Genomic DNA, 23,152 nt, shown 5'->3' with positions numbered 1-23,152 from the left:
ACTGCTCAGGCATGGGCGTCGCAACCGGGAGGGGGGGGGGGGGGGGACACGTCCGTCCCCCGTCCCCCAATAATAAAAGTCTTCAATTTCGTCCCCTCCAATAATATATTTAGTTTCGTAGGTTATATTAAAAATATGATTTCTGTGATATAACTAGGGCCCCCTGAAAGTGGTAAATAAAATTTTCAGATTTCGTCATTAAAAATTACCAAAAGCGGTGTTAAAATTCACTTTTAAAACACAAAAGCGGTGCTAAAATTCACTTAAAAACACAAAAGCGGTGCTTAAAAAAAAAAAAAAAAGTGTGTGTGTTACCGTAAATATATCTGAAATTATTTAAGTTAAATAAATTTACTTGAACCTACTCATTACTGAATACCCTAAACAAATAGGTTACATATATTTATATAACAATACTTTTGATTTACACACTGATTATTAGTTTGTTCCCATAAACTAATCGGGAAAACTATTAATTCCTTTAACAAAATCGAGGACGCATCACAACTCCGAAATGCCAAAATTGATCACAACGACTACAGCTAGAAAACTGCTGTGTACCACAACGCCGAAAAATGTCATTACAGGGCTGCCAAAAAGGTTGGGTTAGGTTAGGATAGATTAGGTTAGGTTAGGTTAGGTAAGGTAAGGTAAGGTAAGGTAAGGTAAGGTAAGGTAAGGAAAGATTTGATTGTGGTATTTCGGCGTTAAGGTACATTAGAAACGCACACAAATTCATTCAGTTGTTATTTCGGCGTTGTGGTCAATTTTGACATTCGGCGTTATGGTATTTCAGCTTTGTGGTCAATTTTGACATTCAGCGTTATAGTATTTCCGCGTTGTGGTAACGACCCAACAAAATCTATAAAAACTGTTGGCCAACTAATCATCATCGTCACACCATTCGAAAATTAATGTTTGTTTACATTTTTCCGCTTTTTGGCGCGATTTAAAATGCTTGTGCCTGGTTCACCCGATAATCTGCTTGATACTACGACGCTGTTCCAACTATATGCCAGCGCCCCCGGCTGACGTGGTATGACCACTCACGTAAGGCTGTTCCAAACACCGTTCGCCCAATCATCTGCTTGCTTTTGTATTTAACCGGTGTCGCTGTTCTAAGCTGACGTCAGTGCCCCGAGCGGTGTGTGTACGCTTTAAAACTTCGCCTGTTTGTCTTATCTATCCAAACATTATGCCGGAAAGGAAAATAAATGCCGTAGTTTTGCGTATTTTTACAGTATATTTTTGGGTTTAACATTATAATGTGAGCGTGTGTAAGCCTTGTTTGCTTTAGTTCATTTATGATTAATGTTTGGCGGCCATGTTGCGGTGTTTGTTTACCATTGACGAGACAAGTCTTTAACCAGTATTTAAATTTCGCGTAAAAACACTGCGATTTCGCGTTTTAATACAAAATTTTGTGTAAAAACGCTGTTTTATGGCGATTTCGCGTAAAAACTGTTTTTAACGGTGATTTCGCGTTTATCGTCGTTTAATCGCGATCGCGAAAAGAACAGGCCCCTAGATATAACCCATATGTTGCGCATGGTGCATTTAGTCCAGTCGTGGTAAAGTGAGAGCACTTTTTTAATTCGATCTTCGTGTAAAATCAAAATCTGGTCCGATACCGAATACTAGGGGTGAGCCGATGCCGATTGCCGATTATTAAGATCGGCCGATTATGGTCATTTTGTCATTTGCATGATCGGCTTCATGCATGCCGATCCTTTTTGCCGATTACCGCTTTCTGAAGACAAAAAAAAATCTCTTTACGTAGGTAACACAAAAGCGCCGACATATTGTTTTGCTTCAGAACTGTTGCCTGACGTTTTTAAGTAACATTTACGTTACATACGTGTTTTAATCTTTTCTGCAGAAAAAATTAAGTAAAGTTATTCTTAAAAAATAAACATATTCATGAAAAGTACGTTTGTTAAAAAAAAGTAAACAAAAGCACACCAAACCATTTAATAATTCATGCTATAGGAGCCTGTTCTTTTCGCGATTGCGATTAAACGACGATAAACGCGAAATCACCGTAAAATACAGTATTTACACGAAATCACCATAACACAGCGTTTTTAATTAAAACGTGAAATCACAGTGTTTTTACGCGAAATTTAAATACTGGGTAAAAAAAAAAGACTTGTCTCGTCACTGGTAAACAAACACCGCAACATGGCCGCCACTGAACATTAATCTTAAATGCTCTAAAGCAAACAAAAGCTTACACACGCTCACGTTATTTTGTTAAACCCAAAAATATACTGTAAAAATACGAAAAACTACGGCGTTTATTTTCCTTTCCGGCATAATGTTTGGATAGATAAGTCAAACAGGCGAAGTTTTAAAGCCTACGCACACCGCTCGGGGCATTAACGTCAGCTTGGAACAGCGACACCGGATAAATACAAAAGCAAGCAGATGATTGGGCAAACGGTGTTTGGAACAGCCTTACGTGAGTGGCCATACCACGCCAGCCGGGGGCGCTGGCATATAGTTGGAACAGCGTCGTAATATCAAGCAGAAAGCATTTTAAATCGCGCCAAAAAGCGGAAAAATATAAACAAACATTCATTTTCGAATGGCGTGACAATGATGATTAGTTGGTCAACAGTGTGTTATAGATTTTGTTAAAGGGATTAATAGTTTTCCAGATTAGTTTATGGGATCAAACTAATAATCAGTGTCTAAATCAAAAGTTTGTCATATAAATATATGTAACCTATTTGTTTAGGGTATTCAGTAATGATTAGGTAAAATTATTTAACTTAAATAATTTCAGATATATTTACAGTAACACACACACTTTTTTTCCCTCAAGTTTTTAGCACCGCTTTTGTGTTTTTAAGTGTATTTTAACACCGCTTTTGCTAATTTTTAATGACGAAATCTGAAAATTTTATTTACCACTTTCACAATAGTTGACCTCGACTGTCTGGCGTGTTTTCAACAGTATTTTCATCACATTTTTCGTTTAGTCATTTTGTTAATGTTGTGAAAGTCAGAGTTAAAAATTGAGTTTATATTTTCCAGTTAAATATTGCATTTTCATTGTAAATGTCAAAGAAAAGCAGCTATGTTTGGAAATATTTTACCGTTGTTGTAGGTGATAAGGGGAAAGCAAGACACAACCTTTGCAAAGCCAAAATTTCACGTGGTGGAAATTCGACACGTGGCTTCAACACCACAAATTTGTCTAGACATTTAATGTCATTTCATGGCTGTGAAATATATTGTGCGCGCATATATATATATATATATATATATATATATATATATATATAGACACACACACACACACACACCGTGCATATATATTTTTTACCAACAGTGATCACGTTTGTATCTTTATGCAATACTTTTCAAGTAATTTGGAGCATATTTTACAACCAACTTAAAAAAGCACTAATCGGTCAAAAAAATCTGCATGATCGGTACCACATTTCTGGCATCGGCATGATCGGCAAATGTGGTGATCGGCTCACCCCTACTGAATACAGATATGTTAACTGTGTTTTTACAAATTTGTTCTCTGAAAATATTTTTTTATAAAAAATAAATTATATATTGCAACCAACTATAATTAAAATATCTAGGAAAGAAAAATGCCTAAAAACCACCTTTTTGCACCTTCAAACCCCAAGTTTTCCCGGGGGAGGACCCCGCTTCTTTCCAGGGGATGGATATTCCTCAACACTAAATCAATTGAAGTCCCCCCCAAAAAATATATCTTTGCGACGCCCATGGCTCAGGATATCTGATTGGTAAAGATTTTTAAGCATTCGCTGAGGACGGATGGGTAGTTCTGTTTTCGTATTTTATTTGTTAACAGTGTTTTATATTATTGAAAAATGGCTAAAACACCTGTGTTTAAGAATAATTATTTGACATGAAATTCCCGGTACGGATTTTTGAAAACACTCAAAAGCCTTGCATTACACCTTTATCGTTATATCTCCGCCATATAATGTAATGATTACCCTTTGGATCTTGTAGTTGTTCTATGTACAGTGAGAACACCGTGTAACAGTTCATAGCCTTGCAATTACACGAGATACAGTTCTGGAAGCACCAATGAGTGTCGTGCGTATCATCCTGCCTCGAAAACACAAAAGTACACCCCTGACTAGGTGGGCCACTTGAAGGGGCTGTTCCGTCCCTGCTCGGATTTGTGTCCCTATAATTTTCACCCCAAGATTTCATACCTCGTTACAACCTAATATTCGTTAACACTCACTGTCTGGAGAAACTTGAAAACAAAACTGATCATTTCACGTGGGACCGTTGTGTTATGCGGAAGATTTGGACTGTTTTTTAGAATTTAAGGAAAGTTTGTTAGTATTAGCAGTGTATCTTTTCTTGTTGCCTTTGATCTGCAAGTCTTGGCTATATGGTTATTCTACTGTTGAAAATTTGTGAGTTATCTCGAAATAACTACATACATAGGTACTAATAAACACAATCCTAATGCCTAAAGTTTGAGGAAGATGCAGTGGTGTTTTCATAATTATCTTGATACAAAAAAAATTAATTTTTTTTTTTTTTTACGAAATAATCTGTCCCTACAGATGACATAATAGTTACTTAGCCATTAATTGGTCTGCAAACTAAAGGGCCAAAAGTGTTATATGTTTGGTTTTAGTTTTAAGTCTTATCTCTTTAAGGTCAGTAGAAATGAAAACCCAGGAAGAATTGATCATGGCTTAGAGAGAGGAACCATCTACATATTTTCCTAAAAAGAAAACAGAAATCTGGGTGTCCAAATAAGGGTTTGAACCCATGTTCTTTGGAATACAAGTAAAAGTTTTATCGCGTGACCAGCAATTTGTGAGCATAATTTTTCAACTTATAAATAAATTAAGGGTTATATAAAAATTTTAGCTAACCATTATAGCATAGCCAAGACACATTTTTTTTTAATTTACAATTTTTGCTAGTGACATGAGTAATGGCTTTTTTTTTTTTTTTTTTTTTTTTTTTTTTTTTTTTTTAATTTTTAAAGCAGTAATTACGCTTGAGAATTGTAATACCTGTTGAGCTATCCCTCTTGGTTTCAACAGGTTTATAAAGCTTGTTTGTCCAGCCATGAAATGAATCGATAGGATCTGTGTTTCGAGCTGTAAGCCGAATTCATTGTAGCTGTTAAAATCTACAATTCCTATCCTTTAATAAATCTTTAGTTTAGGTTTTTAATTGGAAATCTAAAATGTAATGTACAAAGTAAAAACCAATTACATATTTAGTTTATAACTATGATTTTTTTCAAAGTAAAGTAAATAAAAGCAGGTTATAACTGATACCATACAGTCATGGGTAAATGCCTATAGAGAAACATGACAAGAAAATGTACATCTATAACGATTTTGGGCTTATAACATTGCATTTTTTTTTTATTATTAAATGTTTTAGTTGCAGACATTTGTTTATCTTTCATCATTATATGTAGCAGTATTGTTTAATGTACATATTTGAAGAGTCTTACCACGAATTGTTGAAGCAGTTGATCAATGTAATTGTGCTTGAAATTGAATTTCTTTAAATTGGTTCTTTAGTTTTAGTAACACTCTGGATTCTCAGAAGTTATAGGCCCACCATCCACAGTAGTATTGCTAGACTTTAAGCCATCCAGTATTTGTTTGCAAATGTAATCATCAGTAATCATCATTTGTAATTATGTTTGTAAATAACAGACTTTTTTTTTATTTGAATATGTAAAACTGGAGGATTTTGACAAGCATTATCATAAAGAGTATGGAATCTGATGGAATAGGATTTGAAATCAAAGAATTGCATCCCAAATAGGAGAATTGAAACTGGAATCAGTAATTTTTTTTGTAGATTGACCTGATTGAAATATTAGTTCAGTTGATAAGAAGTGTATATTATACTTTTGTAAGTTTTGAGTAAGTCTATTTGTAAATGTTAATTTCAATTTAGAACGAAAGAAAAAAAAATGTGCTAAATAAATGCTTTCTTATTATGTGTAACATCTTAGCTCTCGGTATACGGCGTTTGGTGTGAGTAATTTTGTGAATGCAACCGAACTCAAGGAATGGAATTGTGTAAAAACCACGACGCTGCCGTCTGTAGTGAATGGTTTGAATCAAAATTCACAAAGACTAAGGAAAACTTTATAGTATTAACTCTTCAGTGAATTTGAAATAAATGGGCAGTATTTTAATAACATTCCTTGTCGAAATTCAGGTCTAAACCTGGGGTTTAGTATATGTATTTTTTTTTCAAGTCTTTTTCGCTTTTATCGGATTGGTTTCATTAATTAGTTTAAAATTTCGGTCTGCAAATGGAATGATTTGATGGTCGAGAAAAACTGCTGTGGCATGCAAATTCTATCACTGGGTGCGGAAGCTATGTGTGATTTGAATTCATTAATTGAGTTGAAGACACATTTTGTGTATATTTATCATGCTCCACATTATTTTGAAGAATTCTATGTTAAATTTTTTTTTGTCAGGGATTTGTATTTGCAAAGGTAGCATATTCATTAGTCATTCAATTGTTGACTTGTATGAATGGTTGGACGAAGTATTAACTGTCTTACCGTATTGGTCCGAATATAAGGCGACCATTTTTACATAAACGAGAGATGCAAAAATTGGAAGTCGCCTTATTTTCGCACCCAAGACGTCAGAACCGCAAACATTAGTTCCAAGCTGAAAGCTACAGTAGAAACATTGTTTAACAAAACGTTCACAATTTTTTATATTAACTAAAACTTTGTTACCTCACACGGGGAAAAACCATAAATCCACCTAATATTGCAGTAATTGACAATTGTTTGAAGTTGAAAATTAAAATATTTGTTCTTGAGTAAAAACGTGAATGTTGAAGCATCTCAAAATGGCAACCTTTTATTTCACAATTCATATTTGTACTTTGTGTACAATCGCGTGTTAACATTTACGGTAATTTTTCTTCAGATTTTTAACGGAAATATTTGTACTAAAACATCACAGTTATTTTCAGAACGATTGTTTACGTTTACAAACATTTCGGATGTAATGTTTGGAAATTCACGGCTGCCAACTGTCTTTCCACAATATTTCTTTGTTGTAAAACGAACATTGCCGAACACGCACGAAGACGCCATATTAATAGGAATTTGGTACGTTGCTTCAAAAGCTATTTTAATAATCCACTCTTTATTTATGTAAAAAACCTTTCATAATTATAATAGATTATTCTTTCAAATTCATAGAACAGACTCTCTCTGTCAGAGAGTAATATGGACAAATATACGCGGTCACGTAACCGAAGTTATTCTTGGCCGTATGCTTCATCATGTCAGCTAGCCACTTGTTTTGTTCCGGCAAGATGCATTCTTTGTTTGCTTTTTTTACGTTTAACACACTACTAAATAGTAATACGCCTTGTTCTGTGGTAATATGTAGCTTAAGTCAAACGGAAAGTTAAATGCTGTATTTTAAGAGGGATTAATAGCCATTGTAAAAATTTTAAATTCGTAGATACAGTAAACTGTGAAAAATGAACAATCACACATTGGTGGAACGGCGGGGAACGAGCCCTAGACAAATAAACAGCTCTGAAGATGACAATTATGCAGCTTCATTAGAGTAAACATACGAAAAGATTTCTAGTGTAATACTTAAAAATGTAAATATTTTCTAATTGTTTTCTTTTGACTTTTAGGGTAGGCCATTCAAACTTATTTTAAATAAGTAATGTGATAAATATAAATTAATTGTTATACATAAATGCAAAAACAATTTATCAACACAAAATGTATGTCTAATGAATTTTCACATTAATTTATACCAAAAATTATTTTTACATTTGTTTGGCCTCCTGAAACTGCAGGTCGCCTTATATTCGGGGTCGCCTTATATTCGGGCCAATACGGTATTTGTATTATTATAATTTAAATTGAGCATTTGAGATTTGAAGAAAAGGATTTCAAGATAAATATAGGAGAAAATGTATAAAATTAAAAAAATTCAACACTAACAACTTAGAAAGGTTACCAAGCATATTTGTGTTTTTCTTCGTACTGTATTTATCTTTGTTTTACTGAAAGTTATTGTCGTAACTATTCTGTCTTTAGGTTATAGTATTATTTTTGTGTTTGATGTTGTCTTTGTGTATCTCATAAGAAGTATTTGCTTGTTACCGAGATTAGATGTTACACATTAGGGGTCGTCCATTAATCACGTGATGTTTTTTTAGCAAATTTTTAACCCCCCTACCCCCTAGTGATTTGTGGTGAGGTTTTAGACTTACCCCCCCCCCCCCCCCCCCCCCCCAATAAATAACGTGTATTTTTTTTGGTACAAAATATTTTTTAAAAATTTCAGAATATTATCTTTAAATATACGTATAATCTAATTTAATTCTGGAATATTAAGCACAGTGATAATAATGTCCAGACACACTTTAAGGTTGCAGGTTTATTCTCACTAGCATAAAAATAATAAAGGAAAGGCTTATAAGGTGATTTACGGCATGTATTCGGCGCCAAAATCACAGTCTTACTAGCGACTGGCAAGCCGAGCCAGGCGGGGATATTGTTGCCTGGCTACGGCGAGTCAAGGTCACGCATCGCTTTTCGGTTTAGCACAAATCGGGCGAAAAGAATAAATACACGTGATATCTCTCTACACCCCCCCCCCCCTCCACCCCTTGTGATATTTCGTTATTTTTTCCCGACCCCCCCCCCCCCCCGCCTTTTCGAGCCTCACACGTGATTAATGGACGATCCCTTACTGGCGAGTATTGAAAGACTCTTCTCACTTTATCCATGAATGAGGAGCGCCCTCGGTTCACTTGTCGCTGTTGTTCCCCAGTGGGGCCACGACCGGAACCGGCGGGCGTCTCCGGGACGTTCACGCGGTCGGCCGGGGAGGCCACTACATCGCGGGCACGGCCGGCTACTGCGTGGGGAACCTCTTCATCCCAGGTGCGTGGCGGTGCCTCGTCACATCGCGTCCCCGGCTGGTCCAGAGCCGCCCCCGGGGATCAATAACTGTCCATGCAAATCTGTCCGAAAAATTATTTCCCCCGACACTTTCCCAGCGACTTTCTCGTGACGAAAAAAAAAATTTGTGATGGGGGGGTGTCAAATATCCCGAGACTCACTTGAACTAAGCGGAGGGTTCGGAAGGCAGTAATTACTGGTGGTTTTAAGGGGCTTTAGTGACGCAGCTACGAGGCAGAGCATGTGGTTTTATTTATTTATTTTTTCTTTTCAAATAAGCTATTTCCCCCCCCCCCCCCCCCCCCCCCCCCCGGCTGTAAATTATGGAATTATGAGCATCTCTTGCTTTCAGGTTTAGCAGTTGTTTGGTACTTAGCGTGAACTCTTGTATATAGAACTGTGTTGTGAGTTGACTTTTTGTGGCCACTTGTACCGGGCCGAGTGGTAGGCACAGTTTTAAATCACCCGCGCCCCAGCTTTTTTACAGTTGGCACCATGTTGGAACACTGCAAGGGGTTGGCGTCCATAAACCGTGAGAGTGGCATCCCTGCAGCGAGAAACAAAAATAAAAAACAGTCTTTGTTTTCGTCGGCATGATGGCGGCAGGTCGCAATGGTGCGGGCTGATGCTACCGTGTAATTTATGTTCCATCGTCGGTTAAAACCATCTCGATACAGTCCACATATGTTTTTCATCTTTAACAGCACTTTTGGTAAAAACCATCACTTTATATTCAGGTAAATATATTAATTTGAGGGGGAAATCTCATGCTCAAGTATGTTGTCACCCAGACTGTGAAAGATTTTTTTTTTTCAGATGGGGTTTTAGTGCTTGGTCATACAATCTATAAAATGGCAAATGCCAGATTCTGTTTGAATTTTCAATCTTTGTTATTTAATTTTATGCCAGCTATGGGAATGGAGGAGTCTGTTTTTTTTTTTTTTTTTATTATTTATTTCAATCACAAAATAGGTAAATTATAGGTGTGTGCGGATATTCGAAAAATGTTCAATATTCGTGAATAATTTGATATATATGAATAGTTTAGTTCAATTCGACATTTAAAATTTAATATATATATATATATATATATATATATATATATATTTTAATTATCTGTTACCAATATATAGAAAGGATTTCACCTTGTGGGACTCATTCACAAAAAAAAATTATTGAAAAAAAATGTCATGTGTGAGGCTAAGTAGATTTATTGAGAAATGTAGCTTTGTACTGCAACATTATTCACACATTTTTTTTTATTTGTAACAAATAATTTGTAATTATAATAAAAATTATCAATAATAATCTATTTAATGTATATAATCATATTTGATTATATATGATCTATCAACAAAACAACTTTCTAACTTCAGAGTTCGTGGTTTGAGAAAATGCTTTGCCGTTTTTTATTTCTTTATATTTCCTTTATTCTACACCTTTTTATTTTACTGTATTTCGGATCAATATTTCTTGGACTTCTGTGCAGTGTGGAGAAAAAAATGTCACCTGTATGTTAAAATTTGATTCGAAAACTATTTGATATATGATTCAAAATTCAATTTGAATAATAAAAAAAAAAAACAGTTTTTGCAGAAGCCTAGTAAATTATTAATAAAACAAAAAGTTGTCAGGGAAATTTTTATTGTAGATATGGGTAGACACACTTGTTGTGAAATATCCTGGTTTTTGACCTCGCTGGGGAATCAAATTCAAATTGCCTTGGTGAGAGGCAAGTGATCTTGTTTTCAGCATGGCTGTTATAAAACTTAATTTTGAAAAATACTGAATTGTGTGAAGTAAAAAAATTTTTTTTTTTGTTTTGTGAACTTTTTTAATATTTTTTTTAAATTTATACTTAGTAAAAATCCTAAGCAATATTACTTTACCTCAAAAATGGTTTAAAAAATTAAATTGAACGTATGGTTCAATATTACTTCAATTAACAACAATTTTTCCACCATTTCCATTTCTGTATAACGAACCTGGTACAGTAACATAATTTATTCACGTACATTAAAACTGCATGTGACTGAGGATCTGTGAATCTTAGACTTTTCATGTTTCAAGCTTCAACGGGAGACAAATAGCCAATTTTTGTGTGAAATCAAATTAAACATATACGTAACACGTACATCTGTGGTTGGGTCGCTCAGTCGAAGCTTTTTGGAGATAAACTATTGACTTTTGCGCCAATGAGACACAATTAAAAGGTGGGAAATGACTTAGAATGCAAGTTAAGTATGATTTCTGGTGTTTTTGCTAAGTTCTTTATAATTTTTTTTTGTAATCATGTATTTTCTGAATGTTCTTAAATATCTGCAATCAGTTTTTTTTTTTTTTAGTTAGTAAAACATAGCTGTGAATGTAAGTATCTCATTTCTTTTATTTAAGAAGTATTAAAATTATATTTTCTCAAAATATGTTGTTGTTCGGAGAATGTCAGCGGAATCAACCAATTTTTCACAGATTTCGTTTATTACATAATTTCATACGGCTCGTCGTTTGGTTTGCAAAAAATGTTCAAGTATTCGAAATATTTTAGATTTTGCAGTAGTTTCCGAAGGTCCGAGAATTGCATACTGACTCTTGCCAGCTATCTGCGCACTGTGTTTGCACTATCTTTTTTCTTCTTTGTTTTACTGGAAATTATTGTCGTAACTATTCTGTCTTTAGGTTGTATTATTTTTGTGTTTGATGTTGTCTTTGTGTATCTCAATAAGAAGTACTAAAAATTATCTTCTCTGAAAATTTGTTGTTGTTCGGAGAATGTCAGCGGAATCAACTAAGTTTTCACCGATTTCGTTTATTACATAATTTCATACGGCTCATTGTTTGGTTTGCAAAAATGTTCAAGTATTAAGAAATATTTCAGATTTGGCGGTAGTTTTCGAAGGTCCGAGAATTGCATACTAACTCTTACCAGCTATCTACGCACTATGCTTGCACTATCTTTTTTCTTCTTTGTTTTACTGGAAATTATTGTCGTAACTATTCTGTCTTTAGGTTGTATTATTTTTATGTTTTTGATGTTGTCTTTGTTGTCAGTATTACAAAAAAAACAAAACGCAGTGATGCTGTTAACCATATCCTTTTATTCACATAATAACAGTCATTTCTTCCACACACCTTTTCCTCCATTTCCCAACTCTCTAAACTAAAGCAGTGCTACCAACTCGGTAGCTACAACTATACCTATGGCACAAAATATTTTTATTGCCGATAACAGTCTTTGTGTATCTCGTAGAAGTATTAAATAATTATCTTCTCTGAAAATTTGTTGTTGTTTTGTAGCATTGCACAATGAGGATTTGTTTCATACATTTTTTTTTGTCATAAGAATATTGATTAAGAATAACTTTGATATGAAGGATAATAATTATTTAATATGTAGATAAGGATAAATGGTGCAGAGCTGTTAAGAAAATATTGTTATTAATTACTTTGGTTAAATTTCATGGAAAGCCTTAAAAACACTTATTTCCTTGAGATACTTAATAATTATTAATTCGTGGGTTTAACTCCAGTTCATAATAATTAATTAATTTTGATATTCATTTGTGAATTTGTGTACTGGGGCCATGGTAATGATGAGGGGGGGGGGGGGGAACATTTTTTTTTAAATTTTTATATTGGAAATAAATAAACGAAAATAATTTAATAAACTCTTTTTATTTTCCAAATGACGTCGGAAGCAACCGTCGTAATGAAAAAATTCCCGAGGAACGTTGTTTGTCTTTTTTTTTTTTTTTTTTTTGTTAGGTTTCTCCGTGTGCCTAGCCGGGCCGCACGCACAGCGTAACAGTTTGTTGTGACGTGTTCCCTCGCCGCAGGCTACGACCTGCCATGGGAGCAGCCCGCCCCGTACCCCGCCAACTTCGCCCCGCCGCTGGAGATCCTGGTGGAGGCCAGCAACGGGGCGTCGGACTACGGCAACAAGTTCGGGGAGCCCGTGGTGTGCGGCTTCGCACGCTCCTTCGGCCTGGCCGACGCGTCGGGCGAGCGCCGCGAGTGGGTCAAGCCCGTCATGTTCAGCGGCGGCGTGGGCTGCCTGGACGCCGGCATGGTGGACAAGATGGCGCCCGAGAAAGGTACAGGGCCGCCAACTCTTTCAGCTGAAATTTACTGTATGTACCAATCTACTTATAGAGAGAGAGAGAGACTGAGACACAGAGAGACAGAAAGACGGAGAGAGAGACAGAAAGGCGGAGAGAGAGACAGAAAGGCGGAGAGAGAGACAGAAAGACGGAGAGAGAGAGACGGAGACGGACAAAGAGAGATGGAGAGAGAGACACAGAGAGAGAGAGAGAGACACACAGAGAGAGAGAGAGAGAGAGATACACACAAACTGTATATTTTTACTACTAATTTTGTATATTTATCTACTATTATATATATATATCTATTAACTTTATAAACATAATAATATATTACATTGTATTTTTATTCAATTATTTTCTTATATATATATTTTTTATTACATTTATTTTTTAGTTTATTATTTATAGAAAGTAATATGTATCTACTAATTTTATATATTTTCGTACAGTAGACTTCATATGGTTCGGCATCCAGTGGTCTGGAATGCCCGAGGAATTTAAGTACTTGAGCATCTATTTTAAGAAATTAAGCCAACTAAGCAAAAAGAAAAAAGAATGACTGGGCCAAATAAATCCTAGAATCCTCAAATACCCTAAAATCCTTAGTATTTGAAGAATTCTAAATTCGGGAAGCATTAAAAAAAATTGGTTGTCTGTAAAGTCGATTTACGGACGATAGTTTAACGTGACGTCATAACAAAACGTTGATGAAATGATTGCATACTTTTATGAATAAAATTGAATCATTTTTATTGAATTATCACTATTTTTAAATGAAATCTACAATTTAATTGATAAATTTACTTTTGTTTGCACTCTTTAATTCAAATATGTTTATTACTTTAACAAACAGATTATTTTAACTATAACTTTTATACATGTTTGCTATTTAACTTCTTCCAATCTGTGTTATTCTGTTAAGGATAGGACGATGATAGGAAAAGTAGGAAACGAATGGGAGTGTTTCAAGTTTAATGTGCCTCGAAAAAGTCAAATCGATGGTTGTTCCAATCGAGTGGAAGAGATATAGATGCGGCGCAAGCGTACAATGACCGTAACGGAACACAGCGTAACGGGACAATGTGCGTTACGGGACACTTTTTCATGCGTGCAGCCGGCGTTCATCGATTTATTAGACGTTTTCACGTCAAAAAATTAGAGGAAATAATGTAAATTATAAAATACAACACTGATTCTAAAGTTGGCTAGTTCACTTATTTTTTTTTCTTCATTCCTATCATGTTACCATTCTCCAAGATATTGTACTTTTAACATGTGACTATATAAATAAAATTACAATATGTATTGATTCTGAAAACTTATGTAGTTCATGAATATATTATTTAAAGGGTTAAGTACTAGAACATCCCCCCCCCCTTCCCTTGAGCCATAGATTGTAATTCAAGGTTTATATTTTAAATACTCTTTGGGATTAAAATTTAAGATTGGGATTCGAGAATATTGGAATTACCTAGATCCGTCACTAGTAGAAACCTTTAATTATTAGCCAAGGCGGAAAAACTCTATTAATTACAGTTGGAAGCGTTCTGCACAGCCCAAGTTATAAATCTGCAGCTTTAGGCGCAGTTCGGGATTAGTACGTACATGGAAATTATAGGCCCCGCTTGTGTGTTTCTCCAGCAGAACTCCGCAAATCATCGACAACGGATTTAGTTTTAGTATTTAGTTCTGTATTGAAATGTTTTATCTTTATGTTCCACGATGAACGGGTGTTTGCTGCCAAGCACCATCTTACAGGTGTATTTGCTCTGCAATTTTGCGTCTGGTGATCGTGGGAGATACCGTCTGGTAGTCTGGTAGTCTGGTAGTCGGGGGACCTGGAAAAGTACCAGACGTACCGGATCACCAGATGACGCGCAATTTTTTTTTTTTTTTTTCATAGTTGACTCACAAAAAATAAACTACAGACTCACGATGTTATTTCCTGTAAAGCTGAAGGAAAAAAAAACTTCTGGAGTGAACGCTGTTTCACCCGAGGTGGAATTAAAAATCTCCTATTTATTTTCAAAATGATAGGAGGGTCAATTTAGCTGGCAAAACTGATGACCCCAATTTTTTTTCCCATATTTGACACACAAAAAATAAACTACCGAAACACAATGTTATTTCCTGTAAAGCTGAAAAAAAAAACTATGAAGTAAAAAAATATCAGCATTAAAACACTTGAATTAATTCAACATAAAAGGCTTACAGATATAAAAATTTTCTTCGTATTCACTTAAGAAAAAAAAGTCGTTAAGGTGTAATAAATGAAAATTTTATTTAATGAGATGGTGTATAAGGTTCAGTTTAGGAATTGCTGTGTGGGTTTTTTTTTTGTGTGTGTGTGTGTGTGTGTGTGTGTGTGTTAAATACTAGTTCGTGTTTAGCTATATCTTCAGTTGTGAACGCTGAGCATGAGCGCTAGCACAAACTGTAGTTACCAAGTGCAAAATCAAACGCTTGACGTGCTGTACTGGTCTCGAAGGCTCGTCGGAATCCAAGGGTTGTGTGTGTGTCTCTGTTCGAAGGCATGCAGGTCGTGAAGCTGGGAGGTCCGGTGTACCGGATCGGGGTCGGAGGAGGGGCAGCTAGTTCTGTGGAGGTAGGAACTGTTTCGGTTATTTTGTTTCGAGTGATAACTGTCGCGGGTGTGGCGATTCATCCCTAAATGCCGTGTGAAATTTATGCTTGCCTGTCTGAAGAATACTTTATTCATTATTCACCTGAAAAATAAGACAAAATGTTTTTCATTGAGACACCACCCAAAAAATTTAGAGTAGTCTGGAAACCGAAAGAAAAATATTTTTAAAAAATTAGGTTGAAAATATTGTTTAAATATACATATTGTCTATTTTAATTTTTTTTTTAATATATATTGAATATAAGTATTACTAACTGCATTAAGTATTAGTTAATCATTTTTAATTTTCACAGTGATTTGTGCAAAATAATATATATATATATATATATATATATATATATATATATATATATATATATATATATATATATATATATATATATATATATATAAAAATTTTGATTTTGTTTCGATTCTGTCCAGTGGTTTCTACTAAGCAAGAAAGGAATAAGGTGACTTAATAATTGGTCTTGGAACCTTTATTTGCATAATTGGGACTCGTCTTACATTCAGGTTTGTCTTGTTTTTAGGTGAATAAGGTAGTTAAGATTATTTATTGATTAGTACTTTTATCGTCCCATCACAGGTGTAAATATTTTTCATTCAATGTAATTTTTGTTGGGGGATACGTCCCAATAAGAGCCCGTCTACAATAGTCCGAACCTGTGCGTGGTCTGTGTCCTTATTCGAATGTGAGTGACGTCACATTGTCTCACCGAAAACTGCTCTGTCCACAATTGCGATGTCCGATGTCCGAATGTATTGATTTCTAAAGTTGTCACCAGAGCGCAGTAAATGTGCCAAACCAAATGTTTTTGTTTATTGTTTTGATGCTTTGTAGTTTGAGATTGAACTTATGAAAGTTATATAAGTTATAAGTGACTAACAACACCTTCCATTTCCTTCAATAACAAAAACAAACACCATGTTTTCAAACGGGAACCGGAAATTCAAATATCGTGAGTGTTCTGTTCTTTTTTCTGTGTCCGAAGTACACAGGAGGGGACAAAAAAAATTCAAATTGACGAATGTCTTCGGACCAGGTAGGTTCGGACCTTCGCCCAATTGACGCATGACGTCAGAGGGTCACGTGGACCAATCAGCGACGAGTGTCCTTCGGACACAGTTTAGGACATTGCTATTGTAGACGGGCTTTAACTCTCCCCAGCTACTCCCCTGTGTGTTATACTCGAGCTATACGTAGAGCCTTGCAAAAAAGTGTGACTCAAGAATTGCGAGAAAATAATCCCTAAACAATATTTAACAGTGGGAAATGACTTTAATGTAAGTTAAGTATGATTTCTGGTGGTTTTGCTAAGTTCTTTATAAAAAAATTTTGTAATCATGTATTTTCTTTCTGAATTTTCTTAAATATTTGCAGTCAGTTTTTTTTTTTTTTTTTTAATTAATAAAATATAGCTGTGAATGTAAATATCTCATTACTTTTATTTAAGAAGTATTTAAAATTATCTTCTCTGAAAATTTTAATTGTTGTTCTGAGAATATAAGTGGAAGCAACTAAGTTCTAACTAATTTTGTGTGTTGCGTAATTTCATACGGCTCATTGTTTGGTTTGCAAAAATTTCTGGTTTTGGAAATATTTTAGATTCGGTGGTAGTTTTCGAAGGTTCGAAAATTGTGTAGCAATTCTTACTAGCTATCTATGCACTATGTTTGCACTATCTTTGTCTTTGTTTTACTGCAAATTGTTGTTGTAAATATTCTGTCATTTGGTCATATTATTTTTGTGTTTGATGTGTCGTGGTTTTTTTTTTTTTTTTTTAAATTCATTTATTTAAAGTGTTGTGGTACCTTCAGGTAGTGCTTGCCTGCTCTTGGTACCAACAGATGAGAGTGTCCTCGTAATTTGATTGGCCATTTTTGTTTGTTTTTCCTTGTCTGTATGTGTTTTTCCCACCGTTGAAGCCTTCAGCCATTTGTGGGCTTGTGAAAAATAATAAATAAAATAAATACAATTTTTTGACGTGATAACGTCTTATAAATCGATAAACAAAAAATTGTCACGTTCCGCCTGAGCCGAGCGTGCAAGAACCGGCCAACCACCGTGCGAGAAAATCTTCTATAATATCAAACAGGTTAAGGCAGGCTTTTTAACTAATTGTTCGTGATTATATTTAAACAAATTATTTAAATTAAATTTGCAAAAAACTGTAAATACCTAATAATTGAAAATGAATAAGTATGCAATTTTTCATCAATGTTTTCTTATGACATTATCACGTAAAATTATCGTCCTTAGACCGACTTGACAACCCCCCCTTTTTAATAGGAAATTCGAATTTTAGTTTTTTTTATTGTCATGTTTCTCTCTCTCTCCCCCCCCCCCCCTTTTTTTTCCTTTTTTTTCTTTCATTTTTTTCATTTTTTAGATTTACAACATCCGTCATCCGTGAACCAATTCCCAGTAACTTTTTTTTTTTTTTTTTTTTACGGTATCGTGCCGTTGATTGAAATACACAATTCAATAAATGTTCAATCACTGTTCAGTGATATTATTTTTCACATTACATGTTTAAATTTTAATGTGACACAATTTATTTTTCGTTTAACCTCTAAAAAAGAAAGATTGTTTGAAGTGCCTTTTTTTGGGGGGGGGGGGGGGGGACGTCCATTAATCACGTGATTTTTTTAGCGTATTTTTAACCCCCCTTCCCCCCTAGTGATTTGTGGTGAGGTTTTAGACTTTCCCCCCCCCCCCCCCCCCCCAATAAATCACGTGTATTTTTTTGGTACAAAATATTTTTAAAAAATTCAGAATTTTATCTTTAAATATAGGTATAATCTAATTAAATTCTGGAAAAATTAAGCACAGCGATAAAAATGTCCAGACACACATTAAGGTTTGCAGGTGTTTATTCTCACTGGCATAAAAAAATAATAAAGGTAAGGCTTATAAGTAGAAATGACACGAAAAAATAAATACACACGTGATATCTCTGTACACCCCCTCCCCCCTTGAGATATTTCGTGGATATCCGCCCCCCCCCCCCCCTCCCTTTTTTTTTAGAGCCTCACGTGATTAATGGACGATCCCTTGTGTTGCCTCGCGCGGGTGTGACGTGGGGGTGTGGCCCCGTGCGCAGGTGCAAGGCGACAACAAGAGCGAGCTGGACTTCGGGGCGGTGCAGCGGGGCGACGCCGAGATGGAGCAGAAGCTGCACCGGGTCATCAGGGCCTGCCTGGAGCTGGGAGCGGGCAACCCCATCTGCAGCATCCACGACCAGGGCGCCGGCGGGAACGGTGGGTCTCCCGCGCGATCCCCTCCCGTTCCCGCCTCTCCGGTCCACGGGGTGCACGGCACATTCCGTGTCCTCTCCCGTGGGGGGCCCCTACCCGGCTGAGAGGGCCGGGTTAACAAATGAAAAGGGGAGAGATCCCTCGGACAATCACGTTCCGTTCCCCGGTGGTAGTCCGACCGACATAAGATTCTCCCCACCAGTGGCTGGAATTTCTGAAAGCCGGTAGGGGTATTCCCGCGGTGCACCCATTTTCTTCCTTACCTTTCATCGGTGCTCTGTTCACACACGCACATGATTGATAGACATAGATTATTCAAGTTTTACGTATCGGGAACATCTGAAAATTTATCATCACTTTACGGGACAAGATAAACTGGGCTTATTTTTTTCTAATTTTTATTAAATTTTTTGTTAGGTAGATTTCAAAGAAATACTACGTATTTTAGCCGTTAGCATGGTGCGATTTTCCGAAAATATTTATATAGTTTCATGGTTTATATACCCCAAAAACATTGTCAACTTTATGTGTGTGTATGTATATATATGTGTGTGTGTATGTCTGTGTGTATCACAATTTTTTGGGTACGATAACTGTCCTAAATTTTTACAAATCACTTCCAAACTGATACATAAAATCTTGGTCTAGTTTGTTAATGGTCAGTATCCGACCAAATGGGTAAAAATGGGGAAGGTTTTTTAAAAAAAACAGGAAAATCGCTGTAAGTCCCATAATATAGATAACGTCACAGACATTAGAATGTATTATAAATCGTAGAAGTAATACCAAAATATTTTGTCTCAATAAATTTTGAATACGACTAACCATAACTACAAAGGGTTGAAAAAACAAGGGTTGGAGGACAAAAAGAAGAAAAATAGTTATGTACTTTGAAATCTACCTACACCTGTAGGCTGTGCAGAAAGTTATTTTTTTTTAGTTTGATTCCTCCTGTGAATAACACTGTTATCTTGTGTACACTATAAATTATAGGTATTTAAGAAACCTTTTTGGGAGGAGGATACTTAACATTGTTCCAAAATATGTATTTTTGTTCACCCCGTGATGAATTCCAATATCCTGCCCATACATTTAATTTTGACTTTGGTTGTAATCATTGGAATGAATGAATTAGTTGTTAGTTTTTGCCGAAATCTAGTTTGTTTTACTTAGAGACGAAGGAAGAATTAACAGAATGTGTGGGTGGGTGAGGAAAACAGGTGTGCCGCGAGGAATTGCCTCACTGAAACAAACGTCATGTTTCCCACTACATAGTGGGAGATTGCATGTTCAGACCCCAACTGAGTTAAGAGTAACTGTTCAGGCCGGGTGTAAATGTTTGAATTTGAATTTCCCGCCTGCAGCGTTGGAATCATGATGCTTTCAGCTCCCACGCCGTCTCGTGGCCAGTTCGTTCTCGTTTGGTTCTCGCTTCGGTAAGTCAACCGTGCGCGACGGCAGAAGCTTGTGATCATTAGTGATTATACAGTCCATTTTGTCGATTGAGCCCAGACGGTAGCCCGCGTCACCTCGGAGAGAGAGGGACAGGGGATTCGACCGCTCGACCACAGAGTCTCGCCCCCTCGTCCGGACGGAAGGAAAGGGAGCGAGTGGAACGTTGGCGCCGGTGCCCCGCAGGAAACGTGCTGAAGGAGATCGTGGAACCCTTGGGGGCGGTGGTGTTCGCCCCGCCGCTTCCAGCTGGGCGACCCCACCATCTCGACGCTGGAGCTGTGGGGGGCGGAGTACCAGGAGAACGACGCCGTGCTCTGCCGGCCCGGGGACGTGCCGCTGCTGAGGCGGATCTGCGGCCGTGAGCGCTGCCCGGTGAACTTCGTCGGCACGGTGCTCGACTGCGGGAAGGTGCGGAGGACGCCGCCTCGGGCCGGTGTCCCACTGTGAAATATCTCATAAAACATCTTTGACCAAGATTCTATACAGTGTAATAGGTAGAGACCGGAAAAAAATTCGCGCTTTCGATGACCTCTAGGATAGACTGACTGCACAACCCCCCTACACACTCAAGCAAATGCCACCTGCTCATTGGCTATTGACTCCTTACACATGTCAACTGGGACGCTTGCGATCCGATAGTTTTTTGGTCTAAGGTTTCCCATTGGCCTAAAGTCCTTCAGATAAACTGTAAGCCAATCACAGAAGCAATATAAAGGTACTGTTTTTTTTTGGATTCTAGCATATCGTGAAATGAATACGCGAATTTTTCCGGTCTCTAGTAATAGGTCATATTTTATAAATTATATATTTTATAAAATTTATTTTATAAAAAGTAATAGGTTGGCATTACATTTTATAAAAGAATTTTGTTGTTTACATCGATTCACTGTAGTAAATTTTAAAAAATGTCCACTAAGCCCACAAATAAATACATTTGGAGTGTGGAAACGACAAAAATGTTGATTGCTGAGTATGAATGTAATGAAATGCTGTACAGTGAAAAGCACGAATATTACAAAAATAATTGTGATTAAGGTTAAGAATTAATATAACTAAAACAATATACATAGAAACCAAAAAAATGTTTTTAAATCTTTTTAATATAGGGGGGGGGGGGGGGGGTTATCATCATGGCCTATAGAAACGGGGCCCACAGAATGATGTGGGGGGCCTGTCATCCATAGTAATGTTTTCTTTAAACAATTCAATGTGGTTAATAAGTTTAACTGTTTAATGAACACTTAATACACTACAAACAATCAAATGCTATGCAATTACTGACTACTTCTTTGACAACAATCTGTTATGTTGTGTACTTGACAGCCTAGAACTTTTATAAAATAAGCACTCATCAAATATTTTATTAAAAGATGGAAAATCTATTTTATAAAAGATGTTTTATAAAATATTTTACAGTGGAATACCGGCCTTACTGCGGGAGTTGGGATGCGAGACGAGGCCATCTCTTTAGTAAAGGTTGCGCCCAGCAGTTTCGTAAGCAAATTAGGAGGGGATTTGTTTTTACTTCAGCATAACCCTTTCAAGGAAACTCCGACTTGAAAATTTTTTCGAAGTTATACTTGTTTAGGCGCGTTATGAAAAAAATTATGAGAGTGAAATTTTAAGATGCGCGCGCATCACTGTAATACAAAATTAACAGGTTGTAGCTGCCCGCTAAACCGCTCATTAAGTCTCGAAAAAAAAAAAAAAGCTACCAACATAATAGAAATATAACCTCTATTAGTCGCGCATGTTGGCACGCTCGTCGCCTCTGATCACTGTTTTCTTATTTATAATATTCATCCACATGTTTCTAGTTTAGTCACGAGAATGAAGTTACTTTGAATTGTTACTTTTGCAGATAATACTCTCGGAAGAAGAAGACACGGACGACAAGAGCTACCTGGATGGCAGTTACGTTCGCAAAGACGTCGTTCATCCGGTCAACCTGGAGCTGGAGTTGGTACTTGGGAAGATGCCGCAGAAAGTAAGTTGTAAAAATTTTAAAGGCACAGTAAATAATAGTATGTACAGGTCGTCTAGCATCAGGGAGAACCGGGAATCCTCAGAGAATTTTGAATTTCTAGAAAAAATCAGAGATTTGTCAGGGAACCTTTAGTTCAGACATGTGCCAATGTATAAATTGTGTCTTGCATATAGTATGTAAGGTTTAGTCTTTGTTGCAGTTGCTTTAGTTTCGAGTCTTTTTGATTTTTATTTTTCATGAGAGGGTAAATTCCGTCTATGACTGTGCCTTATACGGGGTTCGTATGCCTCCTTAATATCCTTAAAAAGTCCTTAATTTGTCTTCAAGTGAATGGGAGCCCTTTAAAGTTCTTAAATTTCACTAAGAATCCTTAAAGAACTCCTTAATAAAGACTGATTGCAAGTAATGGGTAAATTTGGGCATTTGATGTTCTTTTGTTTCCAACTTGACGGCAAACAACGTTTGTGCATATTGCGCAGTACAGTTGGCGAATTTCAGGCCACATGATGAGAAGTTGTATACATAAAAAGTATTTTGAATTCATTTTGCATATTTAGTGTTTCACTTTTAAACTAAAAAAGTGTATTTTTACTACCTTACTTTGAACTTGTAGAGTAAGTGTAATAAGTAATCAAATTAAATGTTAGAGTTGCGAATTTCAGTGATTTCCAGAGATAATTTTGGACAGTAGGTGTTTATCTGTAAGACTTGAACTAACCATTGAAATTATTTTTTGTGCATGGACTATTCAA

At 36.2% G+C, this 23,152-nt stretch overlaps 1 protein-coding gene across 1 annotated transcript in view; it reads left to right on the top strand.

Moving 5' to 3' along the window:
* Positions 1–23,152, top strand: part of LOC134540905 (phosphoribosylformylglycinamidine synthase) — a 61,471-nt gene that overhangs the window by 15,006 nt on the left and 23,313 nt on the right. Inside the window, 7 exon segments of the mRNA XM_063383969.1 lie at positions 8,826–8,938; positions 12,790–13,047; positions 15,588–15,661; positions 18,805–18,961; positions 20,597–20,646; positions 20,648–20,821; positions 22,275–22,400. Of these exon segments, the coding sequence (XP_063240039.1) occupies positions 8,826–8,938; positions 12,790–13,047; positions 15,588–15,661; positions 18,805–18,961; positions 20,597–20,646; positions 20,648–20,821; positions 22,275–22,400 (952 nt within the window).

This window comes from Bacillus rossius, chromosome 17 (assembly GCF_032445375.1).
Source record: "Bacillus rossius redtenbacheri isolate Brsri chromosome 17, Brsri_v3, whole genome shotgun sequence".
Classification (NCBI taxonomy): Eukaryota; Metazoa; Arthropoda; class Insecta; order Phasmatodea; family Bacillidae; genus Bacillus; species Bacillus rossius.
The sequence above is the reverse complement of the archived record's forward strand: the minus strand, read 5'-3'. Positions and strand labels throughout refer to the sequence as shown.